General features: G+C 37.6%; 1 protein-coding gene across 2 annotated transcripts in view; it reads right to left on the reverse strand.

Annotated features, from left to right (window-relative positions):
• Positions 1–331: 331 nt before the first annotated feature.
• Positions 332–21,549, reverse strand: part of SLC4A10 (solute carrier family 4 member 10) — a 126,508-nt gene continuing 105,290 nt past the window's right edge. For both annotated transcript variants that reach the window (XM_054175137.1, XM_054175131.1), the window contains exons 16-25: positions 20,003–20,164; positions 19,647–19,760; positions 18,965–19,126; positions 15,929–16,180; positions 14,938–15,006; positions 12,643–12,816; positions 11,879–12,001; positions 9,038–9,105; positions 7,259–7,375; positions 332–2,924 (exon numbers count right to left, since the gene is read on the reverse strand). In XM_054175137.1, the coding sequence (XP_054031112.1) occupies positions 2,858–2,924; positions 7,259–7,375; positions 9,038–9,105; positions 11,879–12,001; positions 12,643–12,816; positions 14,938–15,006; positions 15,929–16,180; positions 18,965–19,126; positions 19,647–19,760; positions 20,003–20,164 (1,308 nt within the window). In that variant the 3' untranslated portion in view covers positions 332–2,857. The remainder of the gene's footprint in view (positions 2,925–7,258; positions 7,376–9,037; positions 9,106–11,878; positions 12,002–12,642; positions 12,817–14,937; positions 15,007–15,928; positions 16,181–18,964; positions 19,127–19,646; positions 19,761–20,002; positions 20,165–21,549) is intronic.

Genomic DNA, 21,549 nt, shown 5'->3' on the forward strand with positions numbered 1-21,549 from the left:
CTGAAAGCTTGAGTTGTGACTGTTACCATATTCAGAGTGGGAGGCTTCTAGTCTTTGGTGATGGGATTTAATCAGATGGAGTCAATACAGGGATTGGGGTTTGGTACCAATAGGAGGATTTAAGGCCTAGAAGGTTTTCAGTAGCAGAAATTTAGGGTCTTGAGAACAGCAGAAACTCTTAGAGTAAGCTGTAGGCTAAGCAGCTGTTCAACTTCGAGTACATAGCATTGAGGAAATTTAAATTGTATGATCCTTACCTATTGATCTGTGAACAGACCCAGCTCCTGCTGCCTGATTTCCAGTATATCTGAGGAGCAAGTGCAAGCAGCTCGTGACGGGTACATCACAATTTAATTTCTACTGTGGTCCCGGAACAGGTCAGTTATGTGTCATCCCCCGTGGTGCACTTACTGTCAGCCCCAAGTACACTGCCATCAAGTATGCACAGCAAGCCATGGCTGGTAGATATGTTTCAAAGAGATTTGTAGGCTGGACTCTACAACTCATTAATTTGTGAAGCCTAGTCAAGTGCCAGGTAGACGTTAAAAATTATGTACCATACAGGACACTTGTTCTGGGGTTTGCAGTGTTAAAAATAAAATTGAAAGTTAGTTAGGATAAATATTTATTTTCACATAACATTTCTTAATTGTGAAAAACACAATAGTCTATTCACATGTACACATAAACTTCTGTAATAAATTACAACCAAGGAATTGAGCAATTTGACCAGGAATATATAAATTAGAAGTAAATATAGCACTACATTTGTTTTATATTGTGTGTGATTTCAGAGTGTTAACAGTGGAATAGCATTTAAATTCACACAAGACCAGAGTGATTGTTTTAAAATAAACCCACTCTGAAATACTGAACAGAATGCCATTGAGTACACTGATTTCTTAATAGTCTAAGAGTTGGTCGAGTGAAACTAATACACTTTGATTGTTTACATGATCTGTACTGTAACAAAGTCAGCAACATATTAAAACACCACCAGGCTGCTTTCGGGACAAACCAGTATTGAACTTCTATACTAACCTTAAAACAATTGGAATCTTACAATTTATCATCAACTACACAAAACAAAGCATGTAATCTTAATGCATCAGCATTTTTTTTTTCCTAAATTTACAAATACAAACATTGAATGAAATGTAAATCCATCTTTTTGCCCATTAGAATGACTATTTTTTTTTTCCCCTCTTCATAAAAATGGCCTTTAATGATTTTTAATAATGCTAAGTCAAATTTAGAGCAGTGACCCTATTAGTTTGCAGCAAAATGCGGTTATCTGTTATGGCTAAGCAGTAAAACATACACACACTCACACACAGAGAAACATTAGAAAGAATACTTGAAGTGTGCTGGATGTTCTTCACATGAGGTTTATGGAAAGGTTATCATTTTTGAAAGCTGGTTTTCCTGGTTTAAGTTAGAACAGAACTTATTCAGTGATGTTACCTTTTATCTAGGGATGTTAAAGCCCTGTAGGTGTGTTTGTTACAAAGATTGCAAGGCTATCCTTCAAAGTAATGGCATAATAATGATCTAGCTGTCATTTAATCATTAAAAAAAATTATCTTAAAAATAATTTAAAACCCCACTAAATTCCAAATAATGCAATAAAACTTTTTGCTCCACGTCTCTTATTAATACCTAATCCCATAGTCCTTGTTTTACACAAAAGAACAGCTTGAAGGATCAACAAAATCCATTAAGAAAAAATGTCTCTGTAAAGCCACAATGTTACTTTGCAATGCTGTTTTTGTCTTTTAGTCAATATGGACTGGATGAAATAGTGAAGAGCTGTAACAAAACCACTGGCAAGATACCCACTGACGTATTATACACAATCGCCAAAATTGAGAGGCTTAGAGTTGTTAGTAAAGAGAAAACGATACAAATACGCTCTTTATGTGCTTGTACTTAAGCAATAGAGGAAAATCATTGGTCAGGTGCTATAACTGCATGTGGGGTATCGTTTGTAGATACAAAATTTTCCCTATTATAAAATAATGGATTGATGAATGACAGAGTGCGTTGTTTGGCCACAATACACGAGAAGATATTGTAATCACAGGTTGCATTGTAAGAAATACTGTACCCATGTTTCACATCAAAGGATGTGGTGGTGTTTTTCAACTAAGGTGAGAGAAAGTTTTAATATATATTTTAAATAGATATTTTAATATATTTATATATAGATAGATGACTATGTTCCAGTTACATACAAATTTGAATATTAAATACACTATTGAATCAAGGAAAACTTCACCAATATAGAATCTGACCCTGCAATCCTCATTGCATGAGTAATCCATGACTTCAAAAGGACAGCTTGAGGAGGAAAGGATTATCCTTGTTAGTTTGTTCACAGGGTCAGATCAGTTGTTACTTTAAAAACTTCTTTAACATTTGCTTGTCAGTTTGGGTCTTCTGAAATTACTTACTCTAGTAGTAAAATAGAAGTAAAAAATGGAACAAATGTTTTCAAGTTTATCCTGAATGAAGACTGGTATGTATTTGCACACAGAAAAAGTAGCAAAATACAGTACAAACCTATTAACAGGAAAGTTGAATATGAAAGCATCTTTGATTAAATTTATGATATGAATACCGATGAAAAGCCAGTATCAGCAAAGTTGATGAAGATTTTTTGCATTGCCTACTGCAGACTTAACACAGATACTAGACAATGTAGACACATAGACGAGGTGAAATGAGACAAAATATTGCACAACATTACCTGTGCTAGTTTGAGATGAAAGACAAAAGTTACAAGGTCAAATCATTTATAGTTAGTGGTTGTGGCACTCCTTTCATTCATTTGTAAAAAAATTAATTGAAGAATAAATCAAAGACAAGTCTCCCGGTCAACACCTTTTCCTGAGTCAGCCTTCTTCTCCTTCCTGATTTCAGCACTAGGGAAAGAAGGAAAAAGGAGTCACAACAGCACTATATTCATGATCCACCTGAAAACCAACACTGCACTGATAATTAATTATTCATGCTGCATAGCACAAACTGGGAAGCAAGTGAAAGATTCTGTGCTGAATGGTGCAGAAGACAACAGCCAGCATTTGAGTGATGAGATAGGGAGAGAATGCAAGATGGACAGACAGACGGGTCAGCCAGCATGCAAGCAAGGACAGCTACTGAGCTACTTTTTTTCCCTTGTTTCTTTTGAGTGGCAAATAAAACTGTTACTTGTTCAAGTAATGGTACTGGTACAGGTCTCTGTCAATACCTACACTTTCATAGATGGCACAAACAAGGTCATGCTAAGCATTTCTTGTCATTTAAATGTATTCTGTTCTCAATGTGCTTTTAGAAGGAATGGTTCTGAACTAGAGCAGTGCAAGCCAATTTCCAGCTGTAGTATTTGGCTTTCAGTCTTGACTGGGGAGAGCAGGAGAAGGCTGGGGGGACAGGGAGTGACACTAGTTCCCGTTTGGACCTTAATAAATACATCCTCATGTACACGTTATAAGGAAGTAACTTAAAAAAAACAACAAAACAAAAGCCCAAAACCTGGCAGATGATACAAAAACTGTATCGCTAAGAGTTCAGAGCTGGATTATTTGTTTCCTAGTTAAAACACTCTTGCTTTGCCTACAGAAAGCAATATATGTGCGAAGCAGATGATTTTTTTTCTGAAGAGGGTCCTAATTTACAACAGCATAAATAAATACAAAGTCATGTTCTTGCAATGAGTTTAAATCACACTATGAAAATGGAAAGAGGCTTCCACAACACAGGCAAATCAAGCCTTCGACAAAGAGAGAGAGGGTATCTGAAAAAAAGATGGTTCTGAGAACAAACCTGTATCAAGCACATAACCTACCAGGTTTCATGGGAATAATTCCTTAACTAGAATGAATGAGAAATAGGCCGAGTTACACAAGGCTTAAAGAAAGCAAGATCAGTTCTCAAATTCTTAAGGTGATTCATGCACAATTTTACAATCATCTGACGTTCTTCTTCATGTAAAAATTGCTTTAAGGCTATAATTCGGTTCACCCAAAGCTTGCTTCTATGCCTATGGCTGTTTTCAGAGGTGTTAATGGAAATAGCTAAAGAATACCAACTTCTGCCACTTCAACTGCCAAATCTGTCACCTTCTGTGGAACAGTAATAGAATTGGGTACATTACACTTCCTGCACACAAAGGGTATGCAAACACATTCCGGGGGGGGGGGGGGTGAATTTAAAGTACAGCAGGCACAGAGTTACCTGTGCTTAGTAAAAGCAAACACTGAGGATGTGTAGTGTGCCTTACGGTCTACAGTACTTCCACATTTTAGGCACCTCTGTGATACAGGGAAGTCTTCCTTCTATTTAGGATTCACATCTCTGAGCATCTCCTGCAGATGTGGGCTTTAATGCCTTGAGAAACTTTGGGGGGAAAAAAGGACCAGTCCAGTCTTTCACCAGTAACATATAGCTAGTGGATCTGTGAGGGGCTTGGAGCTGTCTTCATCCCTACCGGTGGAGTATTCTTGACAATGCCTGAAAGAAAGGTTTGGGATGCAGGCTTCACACATCTTCAGGTACAGAAGGGAACTCAGATTATCCAGAAAATGACAGATAACCTCTTTCTCCAATACTTCCAAAGACCAGCTAGGACTACCCTCTATACACATACCTTTGTATGGTTTGAAATTGCTATCTACAGGGTTTAGCAGTACAAGCAAAGAGAGTAATATTTAATTAAATGTAGTGAAGAGGGCTGTGTTTCAGATGGGTGCCTTGGTGTTCAGTTCTACCAAGACAGGCTCAAAAGAAGACCTTTAGGTTCCTAGGAATTTTAATAATGACAAATTAAGGTTAGAAAATGGTAAAGTTCATCTGCCTCTAGGGTTAAGCAGCAGTTAACTAAGTAACTGTCAATTAAGTCCTGTCTTTAAATACTTCACTGTTACGAGTCTGGGATGCAAGAACTTTCTCACACTGTACTACTTCACAAAGCCACGGGTAGGGCAAAGCTTATGATAGATACTATCCATGCACCAGGCTGAGAAGTCATCTGAATAAACTCTTCCTGCCTAATATCTCTTTGGAGACGACCTTAGTTTATCTTTGGCCAAGTCAGCTGAGTAATTGGTATGAAAAGCTCCCAGATTTGATGTATTCCAGAAATCACTCTTACATTGTTAACTGATCAGTACCTTATGTAAAAGGCATTGCATGAAATCATAGTACATGATAATAATTTCATTATCCCCATTTAATAATATTTGGGAAGATTAGTATAAGGAAGTAGACCTGACAACAGGAGAAGGAGCACTAAATACTTCTGAGACACCAGTCAAATTAACTACGAAACAAGATGATTTTTCCCCCTATGATACCCATCACTGAGGGGAACCACGTGCAGTGCAATACTGGTGATCTTGATAATTTGCAAAAATTATCCTTGCAACTGCTACCATGCCAGGCATTCCTTTTCCTCAGTACTTGCCCCGGATTGAATTATTTATCTTGTAATGATACCTGTTATTTAGGAATATAATGTTCCTTTAGCTCTCTCTCTGATACAATTTAAGATTAATGCTGTCTATGGTTTTGCTTGTCACAAAGCAAGGCTCCCAGGTTTAAGGTACTTTTGAGTCTACTTCTGCCTGAGCATCTGAGACAAGCACATGAAAAATCAGGATTTCAGATTCTTTTAGAGGCTGTTCCTTTACAACAAGACACTCATACCTAAAACCATAAAACCTGTGATACCATAGTTCCTTTTCACACGAGTCTTTGATTTCATGAGCAAAGACACAAGAACAGACTAAAAATGAACCTCATTTTACTACAATGGAAAGGCCAAATCACTTTTTACCAGTGTTGTCTGAGCCACAGTCTGTGGGGATGCTCTTTGCTCAAAGGATCTGTGAAAATTTCAGGTAAAACCAGTATGTGTTTACATAATTTGTCATACCAGCAAAGAAAGCAACATTCCATTCACCAGAAGAATTACAACAGCTACTGTGTGCCCAATTAACTGTGAATGTACCACATCAGTTTCTTCTCTTTCTCCAGGCTTCTACAGCCTGAGCAGCAGAAGCACATAAGGTAAGAAAACCCTGCTGTACATCCTTCTCCTATGCACCACACCATAGTCACTATGACAGGGCCCTTTTCAGCCCATGTGTAGGGTGGAAGGCAAAATGTTTTACTGCATCTTTTCACAGTAAAACAGTGACTAGCTGCTTCAAACATGGAGCTTGTTTTGAAAACTACATTTGGAAATGGACAGAATATAATTTTAAATAAAGAATTAATGAAAAAAGAATCTAGAAATAAATCTGTCATAACAGATACTAAATCTACAGTGCCCATGTTTAATACACAATATGTTGTAAATTTTAATATTAAGGACTTTAATGAAGACTTTTTATATTCCTATTGGAAATTTCATTCTGTCTCCCTGAAAAGCCACAAAAAGTCAAATCACTTTGGCTCTGAAGTGACAGCATTTTGAAGTAGATGATGTGGTCAAGAAAAAGGTTGAGGGACAGAGTCTTCCCTTTGGGGAAATCAGCTTCTACAGTGATTAGAAAGGGGAGCTTATGACAAAATGTGAAGCGAAACAAGTAGGAAGTAGTTAAATCTAAGATTATAGAAACAGAGGAAAATGTCTCTTACAATCACACTGATTATGATTTCCTTATTCCCATAATAACTTGGTAGCACAGGTAAAATGTATGGTTGCTTCATTTTACATTTACATTACAGTCTGGACTAAAATTTCAAAGTATTTTACTGCTCTGACCACAAATGAAACAGGCAGAAAAAAATTAAAGAGGAAAAAGATCACATAATCTTAACATTATTTTCACTCCAAATATTTGCAGATTGCTTTCAGAGTACTGGGTTCTTTATACAGATACTCCCAGGGTAGCAATGACCACTTGTTTTTGAAGAGGAAAGAACAAAAAGCAAGCAGATCAAACACAACAGCTGTTGTGCAATATCCAGTTGTAGGGCTGGTGGTTCATTACGCATAAGGCATGCTCAACTCCATTTTTCACTGTAGCATAACTAAGTGGCATGCAAAGACGTGGGATTTTGTTGTTGTTTTTGTAGTAAATGGTGAATTGGTGTTTTGAGTTCAGAATACTGTGCCTGGACAGAAATAAAAGGAATCTTGAGGAAATAAAACTGCAAGATGCTAGAAATCTTTCTATGCCCTAGCAAAATACTGTAATACTGGTTTCACAGCAATAGAGAAAGTATAATGCAGTAAGAAAAAAACTAAAACCTTTTAGAAGGAAAGCTTGACTCCTTATCTTTTGCATTCTCTGAGGATATCAACAATGTCTTCCACACAGCAGTTTTTGCCATTTCATCAGAAATGTTTATCACAGATGGGTCATCTCTAGGAGAGGGGGAAAAAAAGTACACAATAAAGCCATGAGCAATTAGTCTTTGTTGCTTAATAACTCTATAATAGTCCTTGAAAACCGATAGTGAGATCAGTAAGTGCACTGTAAGTTAAGAATAGGTGTTAAAAAATCCTGAACAAATACTTAAAATCTTCTCTTAAAAGATCTTTGTACTTTTTAAAGTATTTTCCTCTCCAACAGCAATTAAGCACAGTAACAATTAAATATACTGTGTCACTTCCAGCTAATAACACAAAAATGAGGAACTGTGAAATTAAATATTGCCCAAGATCTCGCAGCATGCCAGTGGCATAGCTGGATTAAATAACAATCCTAAGAGCTCCTAACAGTTCTCAGAGTACTTCTGCACTGGAACTCCACCTGCTTTTAAAACTATTTTAAATGCAGTCAAAAGACTTGACAAAGGCCATTTAAGAGATGTAATAAAAATGCCCCAATTAAACAAGCTAATTGGTAGCTTTAAGCAGCCCTTTGTAACCATTACATCCTTACTGTTACCTGGACTACTACAGATGCACAGTTAGGAATAATAAAGTCTTAAATGTTTTCAGAGCCTGCCTGTTATTCCTGACTTCATGGTTTATGTATGCCTTGTCATTTAGTAAGACCTCAGTAAACCTGTCTTGGGGAGCCACTTTATCAACAGATTAGGTGATTAGGTGGTGTTGGATGATAGGTTGGACATGATGATCTTGAAGGTCTCTTCCAACCTGGTCTATTCTATTCTATTCTATTCTATTCTATTCTATTCTATTCTATTCTATTCTATTCTATTCTATTCTATTCTAAATGTCCCAGCTCTTCCTTTGAGCTGCGGGACTGTGACCCTTACAGTACAGAAAAGCAGAGTTTATCCAAGCAACTCTACCTATGTAAACACACCATAGATCAAAATAGACTACACCTCAAGTAAATTAAGCTAAATATTGCTACTATAAAATAGAACAACAAAAAGAAGAAAAAAAAACTCAGCCCATTAGAAACTGTGATGAATCAAAAATAAGTAAAGGCTTGGTATTTTTTCAGACAGACATGAGAACAGAGGCTGCTCTCACCAGATATTTCAGATCTTTATTAAGAATTTTCTGAAAACTGTAAATGAGAGTAAGCCCTTATGGGTTGGCCACATGTATTATTACAATCTCTAACATAGCTTTTCGACCCTGCTTTATGCCTTATCTACCCTAGACACCTCTTGATTCACTCACTACCACACACAGATGGGATCTTAATCAGAATGTTTTAAAATATAATACTCTTAAGAACCTAGGTTTTCCAAGGGGTGCTCAAAACCTTTGCTGGCTCCCTGCTAGCATCAGGGTGAAGGGTTTGACCTGCTCTACCTCTTCCTTTTGCACCATGTACGTCAGAAGCCAGGGTTCATTAATAACAGCCTAATCCAGCAGTCCTGCCCAGTGGAAAATTTCAGCTAGTGTGACCTTTTTCTAGTGACTGAGAGGCCACATGGAACAACTAGGAGAGGGCTGAGTTTGTTCAGTGCTGCAGTATATGGACTATCTGTAGTCTACTAGCAGACAAAAATCCTCCTGACATTCAGTAAGCATAAGGAATAAATATTGTTTATTTTAGTTGTTTAATTGCAACTCACCTAAAAGAGCAAAGGTATATTTTACCTGTAATGTCCTTCTAGTGGTAACTGAACAGTCCCTTCCTCTTCCATTGCTAACATACTTTGCTCTTCCTAGAAGAAAAGAATTTCTATATGAGACAGGACAAGATGATGTGAAAAGTGATATTTATGTACTTTTTTCCCATTAAGTATTTGCAGTTCTTAATGATAATTTCACCTCTCTAAATACTTGAGATTTAAAATATTCTACATTCTCTGCAGAGCAGGGGAAAATTGTAAAGTCCTTGACTTAGCAGCAATTAAAACAACAATGTGTTATCAACATTATTCTCATCATAAACCCAAAACACAGCACCAAACCACGACTAGAAAGAAAATGAACTCTGTTCTGGGGCACTTGGTAACAGTTCACCCTGGTGCCTGCTTGGAAGCACGAGCTGGCTCTCCCAAAAAGAGAGCTTACTATTTTCTGGCAGATCACTCAAAACTCCACATGCATCACATGCATTAGTAGACTAATATTAGCTGAGAAGGCCTGTACAGTTTTTAGAACAGTGCAATTTCAGGCCCCTCTGCACAGAAATGTGTTTCTTCTAAGTTTTACTATTGCAATTATTTTTAAAGTCACAACATTGTTTTTTTCTCCCAAAAGGGAGAAGTCACTTTGTGCATTCCTGTCTCAGAGAGACTTAACTGATTAACATAAAAGTGGCTTCCAAAGGAGGTCTGCGAGGAGAAGGCATGTATAATACCCACTATAAATGTACAAAACCTTGGAAAAAACATGGCCTAAAAATATGAAAACAACCTAAGTGATGAAATTAGGATCCAATCAAACAAGTTTCAGATCTTGTCAACTATATTTCTGAATATTCTTGTGGGTAGAATACTTCTATTTTTAAAAGCCGTGTGATAGCAACTCTCCAATTAATTCCTTAGGCTACATGTCAGAAGTTTTATTACTAGTTAATTTTGTCATTTCCAGGCTTCACAGCTTCATAAGTTTTTGACAGTTGAACAGTTTTAATAATAGCTCCAAATATTTAGAAATGCCAAAATATGTAAAAATAACCTCTCAAAATCGACAGTGAATGAAATAAAGTAACACCAGTAGATTTTCCCAGTTTTGTTTTCTGATGCCATCCTATCAATTATGGGAAGGAAAGTGACATATAACCAAAATATAAGGACAACAAGGAATTCTTTCCCAGAAGAACTGGGCTACCTTGATTACTTTTGGTTACTCTGAATTGTGATGACAACAGATACTGTGATGAAAGGACTCTCTGGTCTGCTTCGATTCAGGGAGGAAAACAATGACTCATGTACTTGAATTTCAGCCTGACAGTTTTACAGGGACCTACTAAAGAGTAAACAAATCATCGTGATGTTTATCACCTAGGTAAAACCTTTTTCCTCAAATGTATTCTAGGAATGTATGTTGAATGTGTCAAAGAAAGCAAAGTTATTCCCCAGGTTACAGAAGAATCCTAAAAGCAGAGAAATCCAATTTTCATGTTCAGAGTATTAGTTCATGTCCTATTTCTGCAAATAGACTTACCAGTGGGAATCCATATACACACTGTTTCACTGGCCTCAGATCACATCTCAGGATATCCCTAAGGATACACTGCTGATTTATCCATTCACATTGTCCAATTTTTGCAGTACCCTTGTACCACAAAAAGGTTATGTCTCATAGGTCCCAGGCTTTTGCAGAGGTCTTCAGGGCATCTCAGAGGTCATATGCACAACTGTTTCCAGAGAACTCCTGCCTGGAAGTGACCACAGCCTGCCAATACTATGGGCATACTTGCACCTTCACCTCCCACTGCTGCCACAGCCTCACACCATGTGACTATACAAAAGTGCTGATGCATCCACACAGTCTGCCTACTGCTCCTTAAGTTAGTGTTTCTCCTTTGAGACTTGCCCCTCATTTATTGGGACCCAGTACAGAAGATCCCTAACAGTTTACGTTTATCAGGTGGTTAATACTAAGGAGAGACACCCATCCTGTACACATGAAGTTACTTTATATTCCCACAGTTTCACATGATATTCAAACAAGCAATTCATGAAGCAGCAGCTAGATGAGCATTCTATCAAACAGATGCAAAACTGGTTAGAATGCTACAATCAGAAAGCCCAGTCAAACAGAGGAACTGTCAAAACAGAAGAATATGCTCTGAGTGGAAATATGTAGGAATCTGTACTGTATCAAGTGCATAAGAAATTATCTGAAATGCATATTCCTTGAAAGCAGATGAGAAGTCCAGATCTCTAAGTATACGTCTAAGGATTTGGTTAACAGGGGTACGCAGTATCACTGACTTTTCATTAGCGAGTGGAAGTAAATTGTTTCTGCAGAAGCAGAAGGAAAATGATGGCCTAGAGCATAATAGGGATACTGCTGACACTTGTTGAGTAGAGAGGACACAAAGTGATGGTGTGACCTATGTATGGCTCAGATGTAGCTGGGACATGCCATACCTTAAATTCTGCAGTGCTCTTCTCAGAATTCCCATCAGGGACATGCCAAATCCCAGTGCAGCATCAAAGTGCTCCAGGCATCTAAGAGCTTTTGTACAGACAGGGGTTCATCACCTGAAGGGATCTCAGGAACAATCCCAGGAGTGCTGTAGAGACTACGTTACATGACAGTATGGCAGGACAAGAATCTACATCTAATAGATATTCCCACCTAAGCTTATTGGGTTTGTAACCTGAAAAGGATTTATGTAAAATATTACAATATTACATTTTGGATACTGTTAACGAGTCTGATGCATGGAGTATGTCTTATTTACAGAAGTTTCTCAAAATATCTGAAGGAGAAAATGATGAAGTGCTACACACCAAAGACCCTGGAACCATGACCCACCTCTTTCTCAGCGTCTTCCAGTTTTTTTTTCTTGCTCTCAGGCATCAAATCATCTAACCAACTGAGCTCCCGCTTAGTGAAAAAGAAATCCATGAGTTTTCGGACAAAGACCAAAGCCAGAACCTGGAAGGATGTTAATTCCAAGGATGTTAATTCCAAGAATTATGAAATGAAGCGACTAAAACTGACAAATATACTCACAAAAAATACTTTCAGAAGTGAACACAATTTATAGCTAGAATATTTTTCTTTAATTTGGATAGGTCAACAGCTAGTCTTTGTTCAGATGAAGCATGGCTTGAAGCATTTAACAAACACTGGGGTCTGCAGATATATATTTATTTTTGATTAGTGACACAATCACAGTGCTCACTTCAGCAGCAGAAGAGATTTTTCCTTTATTTCAGCAAGAACACAGAAGTAAATTTCATTGAAGTTCCTCAGTGCAATGATGTTACTTCTATAAAATAATTAAGTACTACTCCTTAAATCAAAATGTCAAATATATTTTAATTTAGGGTTTTTTTAAGAGAAGAATTTTCACTAAGAGTTGGGCTATCCACATATACAAACAGAATGCAGCCTTGACTCAAACTAGTTGTCATATGCAGAATTTTTTCTTGCTTACATTCCGCATTATGAATTGTTCTTGAACAGTGAATGAAAGCTATATTTTAGTTACCCACCCACCATTTTTGAAAATTCAATAATAATTGTCAACAGGTGTAAAAGGACTTTTAGAGGAAATAAAAAGTATGTCATACCATCATAGGAAAGACAATGGCAGCTCTTGAAACCTTTATAATCCACAGAAGCACAAGACAACTCAGCTGAATTACAGTGAAGAGATGGACCTTTCGAAGAGGAACATGCCTCAGGTAGATAAAATCTGGCTGATGCTTTGCAGGCATCCAGAATAACTTTATCCTGTCAAAAAGCTGAAAGACAAGGGGTTTTTTAAGTTTGCACCAAAACATGCTGTATGATCATCTACACTGACATTCACATGATCCCTGAGAGATCCTGAATATCTAAAGAATCTGGCTCATTATTCTAAAGGCAAAAACCATGCAGAAATTCAGGAGCACAGGAAAAAAACCACCTCAGTTACAAACACAAGCCATGAATCTACACCAGTTCAGTGGTGGTAAAGCACTCATCTTCTCTCCAGCTGAGCCACAAGAGTAAAAAAATATATTATTTAAGTGAAATTTAATTACTTCATAGAATCATAGAAACAGCCAGGGTTGGAAGGGACCACAAGGACCATCTAGTTCCAACACCCCTGCCATGGGCAGGGACACCTCAGGCAGGTGTCAGAGCAGATCAGGCAGGCCAGAGCCTCATCCAGCCTGGTCTTAAACATCTCCAGGGATGGGGCCTCAACCACCTCCCTGGACAACCCATTCCAGGGCTTCACCACTCTCACAGTGAAGAACTACTTCCTCACATCTGAATCTCCCCACCTCCAGCTTCATTCCATTCCCCCTAGTCCTATCACTGCCTGATATCCTGAGAAGTCCCTCCTCAGCCTTCTTGTAGGCCCCCTTCAGATACTGGAAGGCCACAATTAGGTCACCTCGGAGCCTTCTTTTCTCCAGACTGAACATCCCCAACTCTTTCAGTCTGTCCTCATAGGAGAGGTGCTCCAGCCCTATTTGGTCATACTCCTTAAGTTCCTTTCATCTTTAATACACATTTGTCTCCGTAAGTATTTGTATTTCAAGTGTGCTGAGATACTGGATTCTGCTGAACTGTATTCTGCATAATACTACAGGAAACATCCTGCTCACAACTGCACCACAGTTTACACGCAGATAATTTGGCCATATTTGAACAAATTTCTTTTCCCCAGATACAGCAAAAAGCACATCCTCCCACAAAAGCTGTCTTATCAAATCTCAATTCCTTATCCTAGCCTGATGGAAGGAGAAAGGGAGAGGGGTGCTATCACTTTTCCAACTAAAGATAGCCAGATTTTAGCATGTCTTAAAACAACTCCTCAATAGTGTACTTTCTCATACCCTTGTTCAGAGAAACAGCTGAACCACATTCAGTTGAAATTATTTAAACATCAGTAAAAGCCAGGCTACACTTCTTAGACTATCAACCCAAATGATAAGACCTAGGCAAAAGTATAAAAGAAGAGTCTTTAAGTAGAAAACACCATTCAAAAAATCAAGAGATGTTGCCACCATTGCTAAAATGAATAGATTTTTTTTTTAAAGGCAAGACATTTTTAACTCACAATGAAAAAAATTAAATATAATGAAAGAAACAATCAGGCATTTTCTCTGCTCTTTGTATTTGACCACTTTTTGCACACTACAGTTCTTTTTCCGTCATGTGATTGTTCTTTGCACCAGGGGCCTCAACTTTTGATAACAAAGGAACGCTTGAAAATCTGACTGTTTGTGCCAGAGGGGCTAAAAGACTTGACACCATACCACTTAACGCTGTGAGTCACCCAGGAAAAATGGTACAGAGGATATCATTACCAAAGCTGACCTGAATGCTGGAGTGCCTGGCTTCCACCAGGGCCTCCTACTTAAGGCAGATGCAGGAATGCTGCTCTTCCACTAGGCTTGTCCTTCATCCCTGAGGTGAGAGTTTAAGTAGCATGGGACTTGCAACAGTTCCACTTCTCAGCCATGTTAGTTTTAGGGCTGAAAGCTTCATATAGACCAAGTTCAAGATCAAGGGTACCACTACAAATACACTAACTTGGAAGACGAAAAGGCAACAGACAAGCAAGTGAACAGGGAGGCATGGGAGAGGGAAGAGCTCCTGGTATTGTTACTCATGAGGTATTTAGGCTCAGCCAAAATTCCCTTGATAACAAGGGAGAATAGAAAAATCAGCACCTAAAAGGTAAAAAATTGGAGCACATTTCCTAAAGGGAATACTCTAAAGAGAATCCATTTTCCTTTTTGAGAGAGTTGCTTTCAAGAATTTAAAGTTGGCAACACTCCTTTAAGATTAGACACAAAAGACAATAAGAATAGCTGCACATTTTATAGAAAGCATCAAAAGTAACACCCTTCCTAAATCCATTTTACCTGAATTCCCTTTAGAGATGAAGCACCCATGTAAAGAAATACTCCATAAAGTACTGGCATAGGAATAAACTGCAAAAACAAGCAGAGAAAGGGAAAAGCATATTAAACAGCATTTAACAATTTTAAAGGTTTCTAGAAAGACATTCTAAACAGTTGAAATTCAAAGTGCCATATGCCTGCATTAATCAGACAAGTTGTAAATTCAGAGTCATTAAATTACAAATTAATAATGCTTATCAAAGTATAAAGCAAGAGATAAAATTAGCAAAACTACACAAAGAAATACTAAAGCATTTGATACATACTTAAATTCTATACTTAAAAGACTGCTCAGGAGAGCACCTGAATAGTAAAGCTATAAGCCTCCAACAAATGTTTAAGACACACAAAATACTTCATACTTCTAAAAGAAATGTTCTGGGCTGTAAGCATTTCAAAAGTGGTGAATTACTTCTGTGGAATTATGTTGTTAAGATGCTGTTTTAAATGTTCAGGCTGTCTGTATACAATGTGTAGGTAAAGGAGTATTTCCACAGATAAGTATCCATTTTAAACATTAAAATACACAAAATGCACATTCTCTTTGCTTTCAAAGTGAAGGTTTTATAGCATACTTAATAAGATACTACAGGGAGCTACAAGTTCTAAAGGCCTTCACTATGACAGCACGCAAATCTAAATTCTGCTGTTACTAAAGCCAGTGGAAAAACTCTCAGATAGCCAGGTAATTTTTAAAACACTAAGTACAGACAAGGGTGAATCTTCATACGCTACAGGACAGGCCAGGATGTGGTTATAAGGTTTTTGTTTTAAAAACATTATGTGTCCCTAGTAATTTTATTATGCAAATTAGAATTCCACTTTAGAGTACTACTGTATAACACTGTGCTGGTTAGTAATGTGCCTGGAAAGGGCACGCACTCAATAATACACTAACGGCAGTGAAATCTTCAGTGCAGTCCTTTAGCTTTCCCTTACTTCCCCAAATTACCTTTAGGATGCTTGTCAAAAAGACAGATGAGCCCATAAGGACAAAAATCATGAGCCCTGTGACTCTCTGCTCACGAATTCCAAGAAATTTTGGCTGCTCCCCTGGAGCAGAGCACTCTGACTCCAGTTTTAAGCTATTCACATGGGAAATAGAGAGGACAGTGGCTGCAACAAACCACGGCAATCCCATAATAGAGCACACTCCAAGCATGACTGCCACCATGAGTAGGTCAAGATGGTATCCACATCCTTTCTGTTAAAAAAAAAAAGTAACAGCAAGAAAATGTAAAATAACATCTGAATTAAAGACACCCCTCCTGGCAGGCATCCCTAATGAAGGGTTACAGACAATACAAAACAATCATGACACATAGGGGAAAAAAAATATCTTTCTTCTACATGTTATCCAGGTTGGGTCAGCAGTGATGGCAAACTGGTTCTCTAAGGGTAATTCCTACTAGTTCACAAGAAATGCTTAGTATTATAACCCTCATCCTAATTATGACTTAAGAGTACATCTCACAAATCCACTTTACAACCAGCGCTGAAAAACTTTTCTGCTTATAAAAGAGATACCAGTGCGAGTCAAACTCACACATTTCCTGTTTTAACTAAACCAGTTCTGTAGGTAACAGGAAGCAGAACTTTGCCCCATTGACAACTTTGCACTGCATTAATCTTAACAAACCATCAGGAGACAGAAAAACATGCATTTTGATCCTTTCCTACACACACACACAAAATCCTAAGTTAATGTTTGCAAAGTCAGGTTATGCTATAAAAGGCCATAAAACCACAATGATCCTTTTAAAGTTTTTATAGAGGGTAGGCATGTGACAGTAGTGAGTTTTCACTAACATACTTTCATCTTATCTAACAATAGGGAACTAGAAATTGAGAGAAATTAAACTATAATCAAGCTATACATCAAATTAAGCTATAAAATAATATTAGTTATTAGGTACCATTTTACTGCTTTCCCTATTCAATACTTACAGGGAGTAAGTATTGAATATGAGTATCTCATATGAACATTCATGTGAGATGTCAGTACAAACCCTTTGGTTTTGGATCATCTCTCTAGCAGTCAAGTACTTTGTAAATTTACCAACAGGAGAATGTTGCTTTGCTTTTGTAGTAGTGGATAAAACTCTTTGGTCAAATCTTAGATACATTAAAAAAACCTCCAAATACAACCTGCACTTGAAAATGACCAATTAGCTGCATTAAGCTTGGTTGTATAGACATCTGTTACCATAGCTGAGTGAGGGTTGCTTAGAATTTCAGTAATTATCCAGGACCACCACACAGCTTCCAGCAGGCTCTCAAGCTATTTTCCTTTAAAAAGTCAAGTAGTTACCTCCACAAAATTTTGCAATATGGCAAGCAATCCAATGTCATGATCTGATGAAACAGTGATGTTCATGCAAACAATGTGAATATGTTGAACCATAATTTTGCCTGTAAACCCATGCAAATGCCTTTTGACATAAAAAAAGTAACTAAACTAAACTTGGAAGGGTTTGCTACAGAGACTGCCAAAAGCTGAAATGTGCACTATTCAAAATTTGCTATAGGGAAGTATAAAAAAAGAGGGGAAAACGAGCTGGAAGCAAACAAATCATTCCTTTCTGAAGACAACTTTTACTTCTAAAATGGGAAGCGTCTGGGTTTATGAAAATGTAAGCCACATATCAAAATGAAAATGCCATCTTATTTGCTTACATTACTTAAAAATGGGAGGTAAATTAAAAGAATAAACTCTATCAACCTTCCCTCACTCCCCAAAAGTGCCTCAGTCTGATTTCCAAGACACATCTTGACAAACTCAGAGATGTGTCAAACACAGATATTAGCTACATGCACAATGCACTCAAAGAAAGAGTTTAATCCTAAGAGAGACACCTTTTTTTACCTTCTGACACATTTATGAGGAATGTATCTGCTAATGCATACAGAATCCGAGAGCATTTCCTCACATTCATACATGATCTGAGGAACCTGACATATGGGAAGAAAAGGAAGGATAGCAACAGGTGATGCTACACCAGACCCCAGCAAAACTAAAACGCAGCAAGACAAGGGGGCAGCCAGGAGGACCATCTGACTCCCAGATGCCAGTGCTGAAAAAACACATTCCAAAGCTTGGCAGCAAATTCCTGCATCTGTCAAGTTAACCACATGCAATGCTATGGATTGACATGAAGAGCCAGGCTGACAAAGAGGGCAAAAAAAGAACATATCAAATGTCACAATCATCCAAGAAGAAGCAGTGCAAAGTGAAGGTTGCAAATGCATTTGCTAAAGCAACTTGGGATTGGATTGCTGCTTATTAAAAGTATGTCAAAAAAAGCCTAAGCTTCCTGCATATACATGTACAGAAACCTGCTGCTAGATTTTGCCCAACAGTTTTTCAGAGGGGTGATGTCCCTTTTTCTCTCTCCATCTGTAGGCAACTAAAGTGTTAGAGAACAGAGTAGGAAGTTGTCCTGTGTTGTTTTAAGAATCCATTGTGCCTCTAAAGCTCGGTTTTATTCTTCTCTTAAGATAGGAAGGGCATAAAAGCAAAAAAAAAATTAAAAATTAATCAGACCACAGAGAAGAATGAAGAAAGAAAAAAATATCAAAAAATCTCAACATCACAAAATACCCCCTGAATAGTTTTTTCAAAATCCAATCCAGTAGAACAGCTCTGTCAATATCAGAAGAGGCAATAATATCATGGTTCTTAAGGAAATTGTGACTTTTCAGTTTTGGTTTTTTTTCCTTGAGGTGAATGGGTATCATACTTCCAATAAAACACAGAGGACAGCACTTCAGAATCTCTGGTCCAAATTACATTCAAAAAGTCTTTTGTAAGGCAGTGAATCACTGATACATGGCACAGGTATTACACAGACCAACAGAGAAACAGTATAAGGATTTGAAGGGGTACAGCATAACATACAATGACCTAAGCATACTCAAGTAGGTGAAGGCACATTACATCATCTGAGGCAGATGATGACAGAGAAAAATTAACTATTTGACTGAATACCTTTAGTTTGTGTTCTTTTCTATTGATAATGACGGCTGTGATCTGCTGGTCCATAAAGATCAGGATAGTACAAAGCAGGGCTGGAATTACAGCAGCTATCACTGTCCACCAAGGATTAGGCCCCAAAGGAGTGATAAACCAGCCGCGATCATCCCTGGTGGGCTGTAAGAACAGAGTCGTGCATGACCGGTCAGAAGGCTGTGGGTTATTTACATTTCAACTTCACAAAAATACATATAAAAACATTCCTAGGATTTGCTGCCTTTAAAACCAATCTATGTAAGAACCAATCTATGAAAACTTCCAAACTTCTTATGATACCAGAAAGATAAGTTACATATAATAAAATTGTCTGTGATATTAAAGACTTAGTTGTATTTGATATGATAAGCCCAGAATTTGGAAGGAGCCCCAGAACATTACAGTAGTCTAGGATTTGGGTAATTTGAGCCATGCTGGTCCTCACATAAAAGACATTATGAAGCATGAAGGTGCCCAGTGGGATAGGATCACTTACATGGGCCACTAATGAGAGAAGTAGCATAATACTTGGGGAACATGAAAAATTCAGAACAACATCACTACTCCCTGGTGATTAAAAAAAAAAACCAAAAAAGCTAAACTCACTGTAGCACACTACTTTGTCAAAATAATAAGGCAGCACAACTTATTAACAAATTACCTTAAAAGCGTTTGGAACCTGAAGTTTTGGCGATGGAATCCCAATGGCATAGTCAATTAGAACCATGGACAAAATAGTGAGAAAGACAGCAAAGTCGCTGACAACAGATCGTACCTGCAATTATTGAGAGAAATTACAATTTTAACTGAAACACTCACGTGTGATTTAAGGCTTATTTTCCTTCACTGTTTTAAGCCATTTTGTATTTATAGCTAAAACTGTACTTATTGTGATATGCCTGTCTAAGAAAGACGCAGTGCCCACTTCACCAGCAGCTAAGTGACTTTGCAATGCAGATGGAATTAGTGCTGACACATGACTAATGACAACTTCTGAATTAAAACAATGGCACACACCTTTGTTGGGAAGTATCGGCTAGTTTTGAACTGCTTCAGTGTGGATGACAGTGTTACTGTAGAAAAGAATAAGATGACAGACCAGAAGAGGACATCTGGAACGTAAGGGCCATGGTGACCACAGGCCCGTCCAACAAACTCTCCATGGAACTTTTTACATTCCTATTGGGGAGAACAAAGTATTGTTGTTCTGAAAAAGGTCCACACTTAGACTGATGTTTTCTCTCCAATCACTTTCCTAAATTGCAAGCAGATTGTATTATCAGAAATAGTAAAATAATTGCAAGATATTTATTCTTTTAAAACTCCAAATATTTGTATCTAGTCTGCATAGAAAACTCTGACATGCTCAACAGAATCCCTTTTTTAAACCAGTATCAAGTCACTAATATACCATAAAGTCATTGATATAAAACCAGATTTATTTCAAATTGAACAAGTATACTTATTTATTTGCTGTTTAAAAGCAGAGATTTGCACTTCCTAATTCCTTCCAAGAAAGGAAAGCAAAGTTCAAAAGCTACCAAGAAGAAGGTTGTTCCTGATGCGTTCTCAAGTACTGAGTATTTGGTTTAACTTCATAGGCCAACAATCCAGGAAAAACGCTATGTGAATGATCACCCTAGGAGACCAACACATCTCATACCACATGGGGGCAGCACATTCCACAAATTATCTTTTTCATTAAAAAAGTCATCTGCTAAAACCCATCATCTGTAACATTAATACTATCCAATATAATACACAATCAAAAATGTAGGTACTGTAAAAAACAGTCTAGTAATGGTCCAATACCATTCATAGTTGTCTAAACCCATGCTTGTTCTATGTTAACAAGCAGAGAACCAGAGTAGCTCTAAGAATGTGAGTTCTCTCTCCACAGTTATTAAGCAAAAAGAAACACAGCACCCAGAATCAGAGATTCCAGGCAGCAATATCCTGTCAGATAACAATCTTCTAGTACCAAATGAACTGGATCACTGGCTCATCAGATTTATGTCACAATACTGTGGCTTGGCATGTTATGAGAAACTTTGGCTTTGAACAAAGGCTAGCTTGAAAAAACTGACAGTTGCTATTTGATAGCATATATTTGTGAGACAAAGGAGTGAAAAACTTTAATTTATATTGGTACAGCAGTAAACAGGGGATAAATAAGATACACTTCTGACTGATGAAATAAAAACTCCAGAAGAATTTCTCATGATTCTGGGATGACAAGCAGAAGACTTGTCCTGGCCTGAAATAGACCTGGATGCTGGCATAGTACAAGGATGAATTTCAGTGTACCTACTAAAAAGGAATCTTGTTACCATCAGAACAAACATTTGCTCATGCTCAGACAGGGTGGGGGGAGGAGGAAATCTTGGTCCTACTGGTGCTTTGAAGAGAACGTGCCAGTCTAGATCTTTAGAAATTTGGAACCTTCAAATCAGACACAAGAAGCATCAGGAAGAAATGAGCAGTAAAAAAAGACAGTGAGGTGACACTGACCAAATATTTACAGACAACTAGATCTAATTTTTCACTGCAGTTTTGTAGGACAG

Source organism: Dryobates pubescens, chromosome 2, assembly GCF_014839835.1.
Source record: "Dryobates pubescens isolate bDryPub1 chromosome 2, bDryPub1.pri, whole genome shotgun sequence".
NCBI classification, from domain to species: Eukaryota; Metazoa; Chordata; class Aves; order Piciformes; family Picidae; genus Dryobates; species Dryobates pubescens.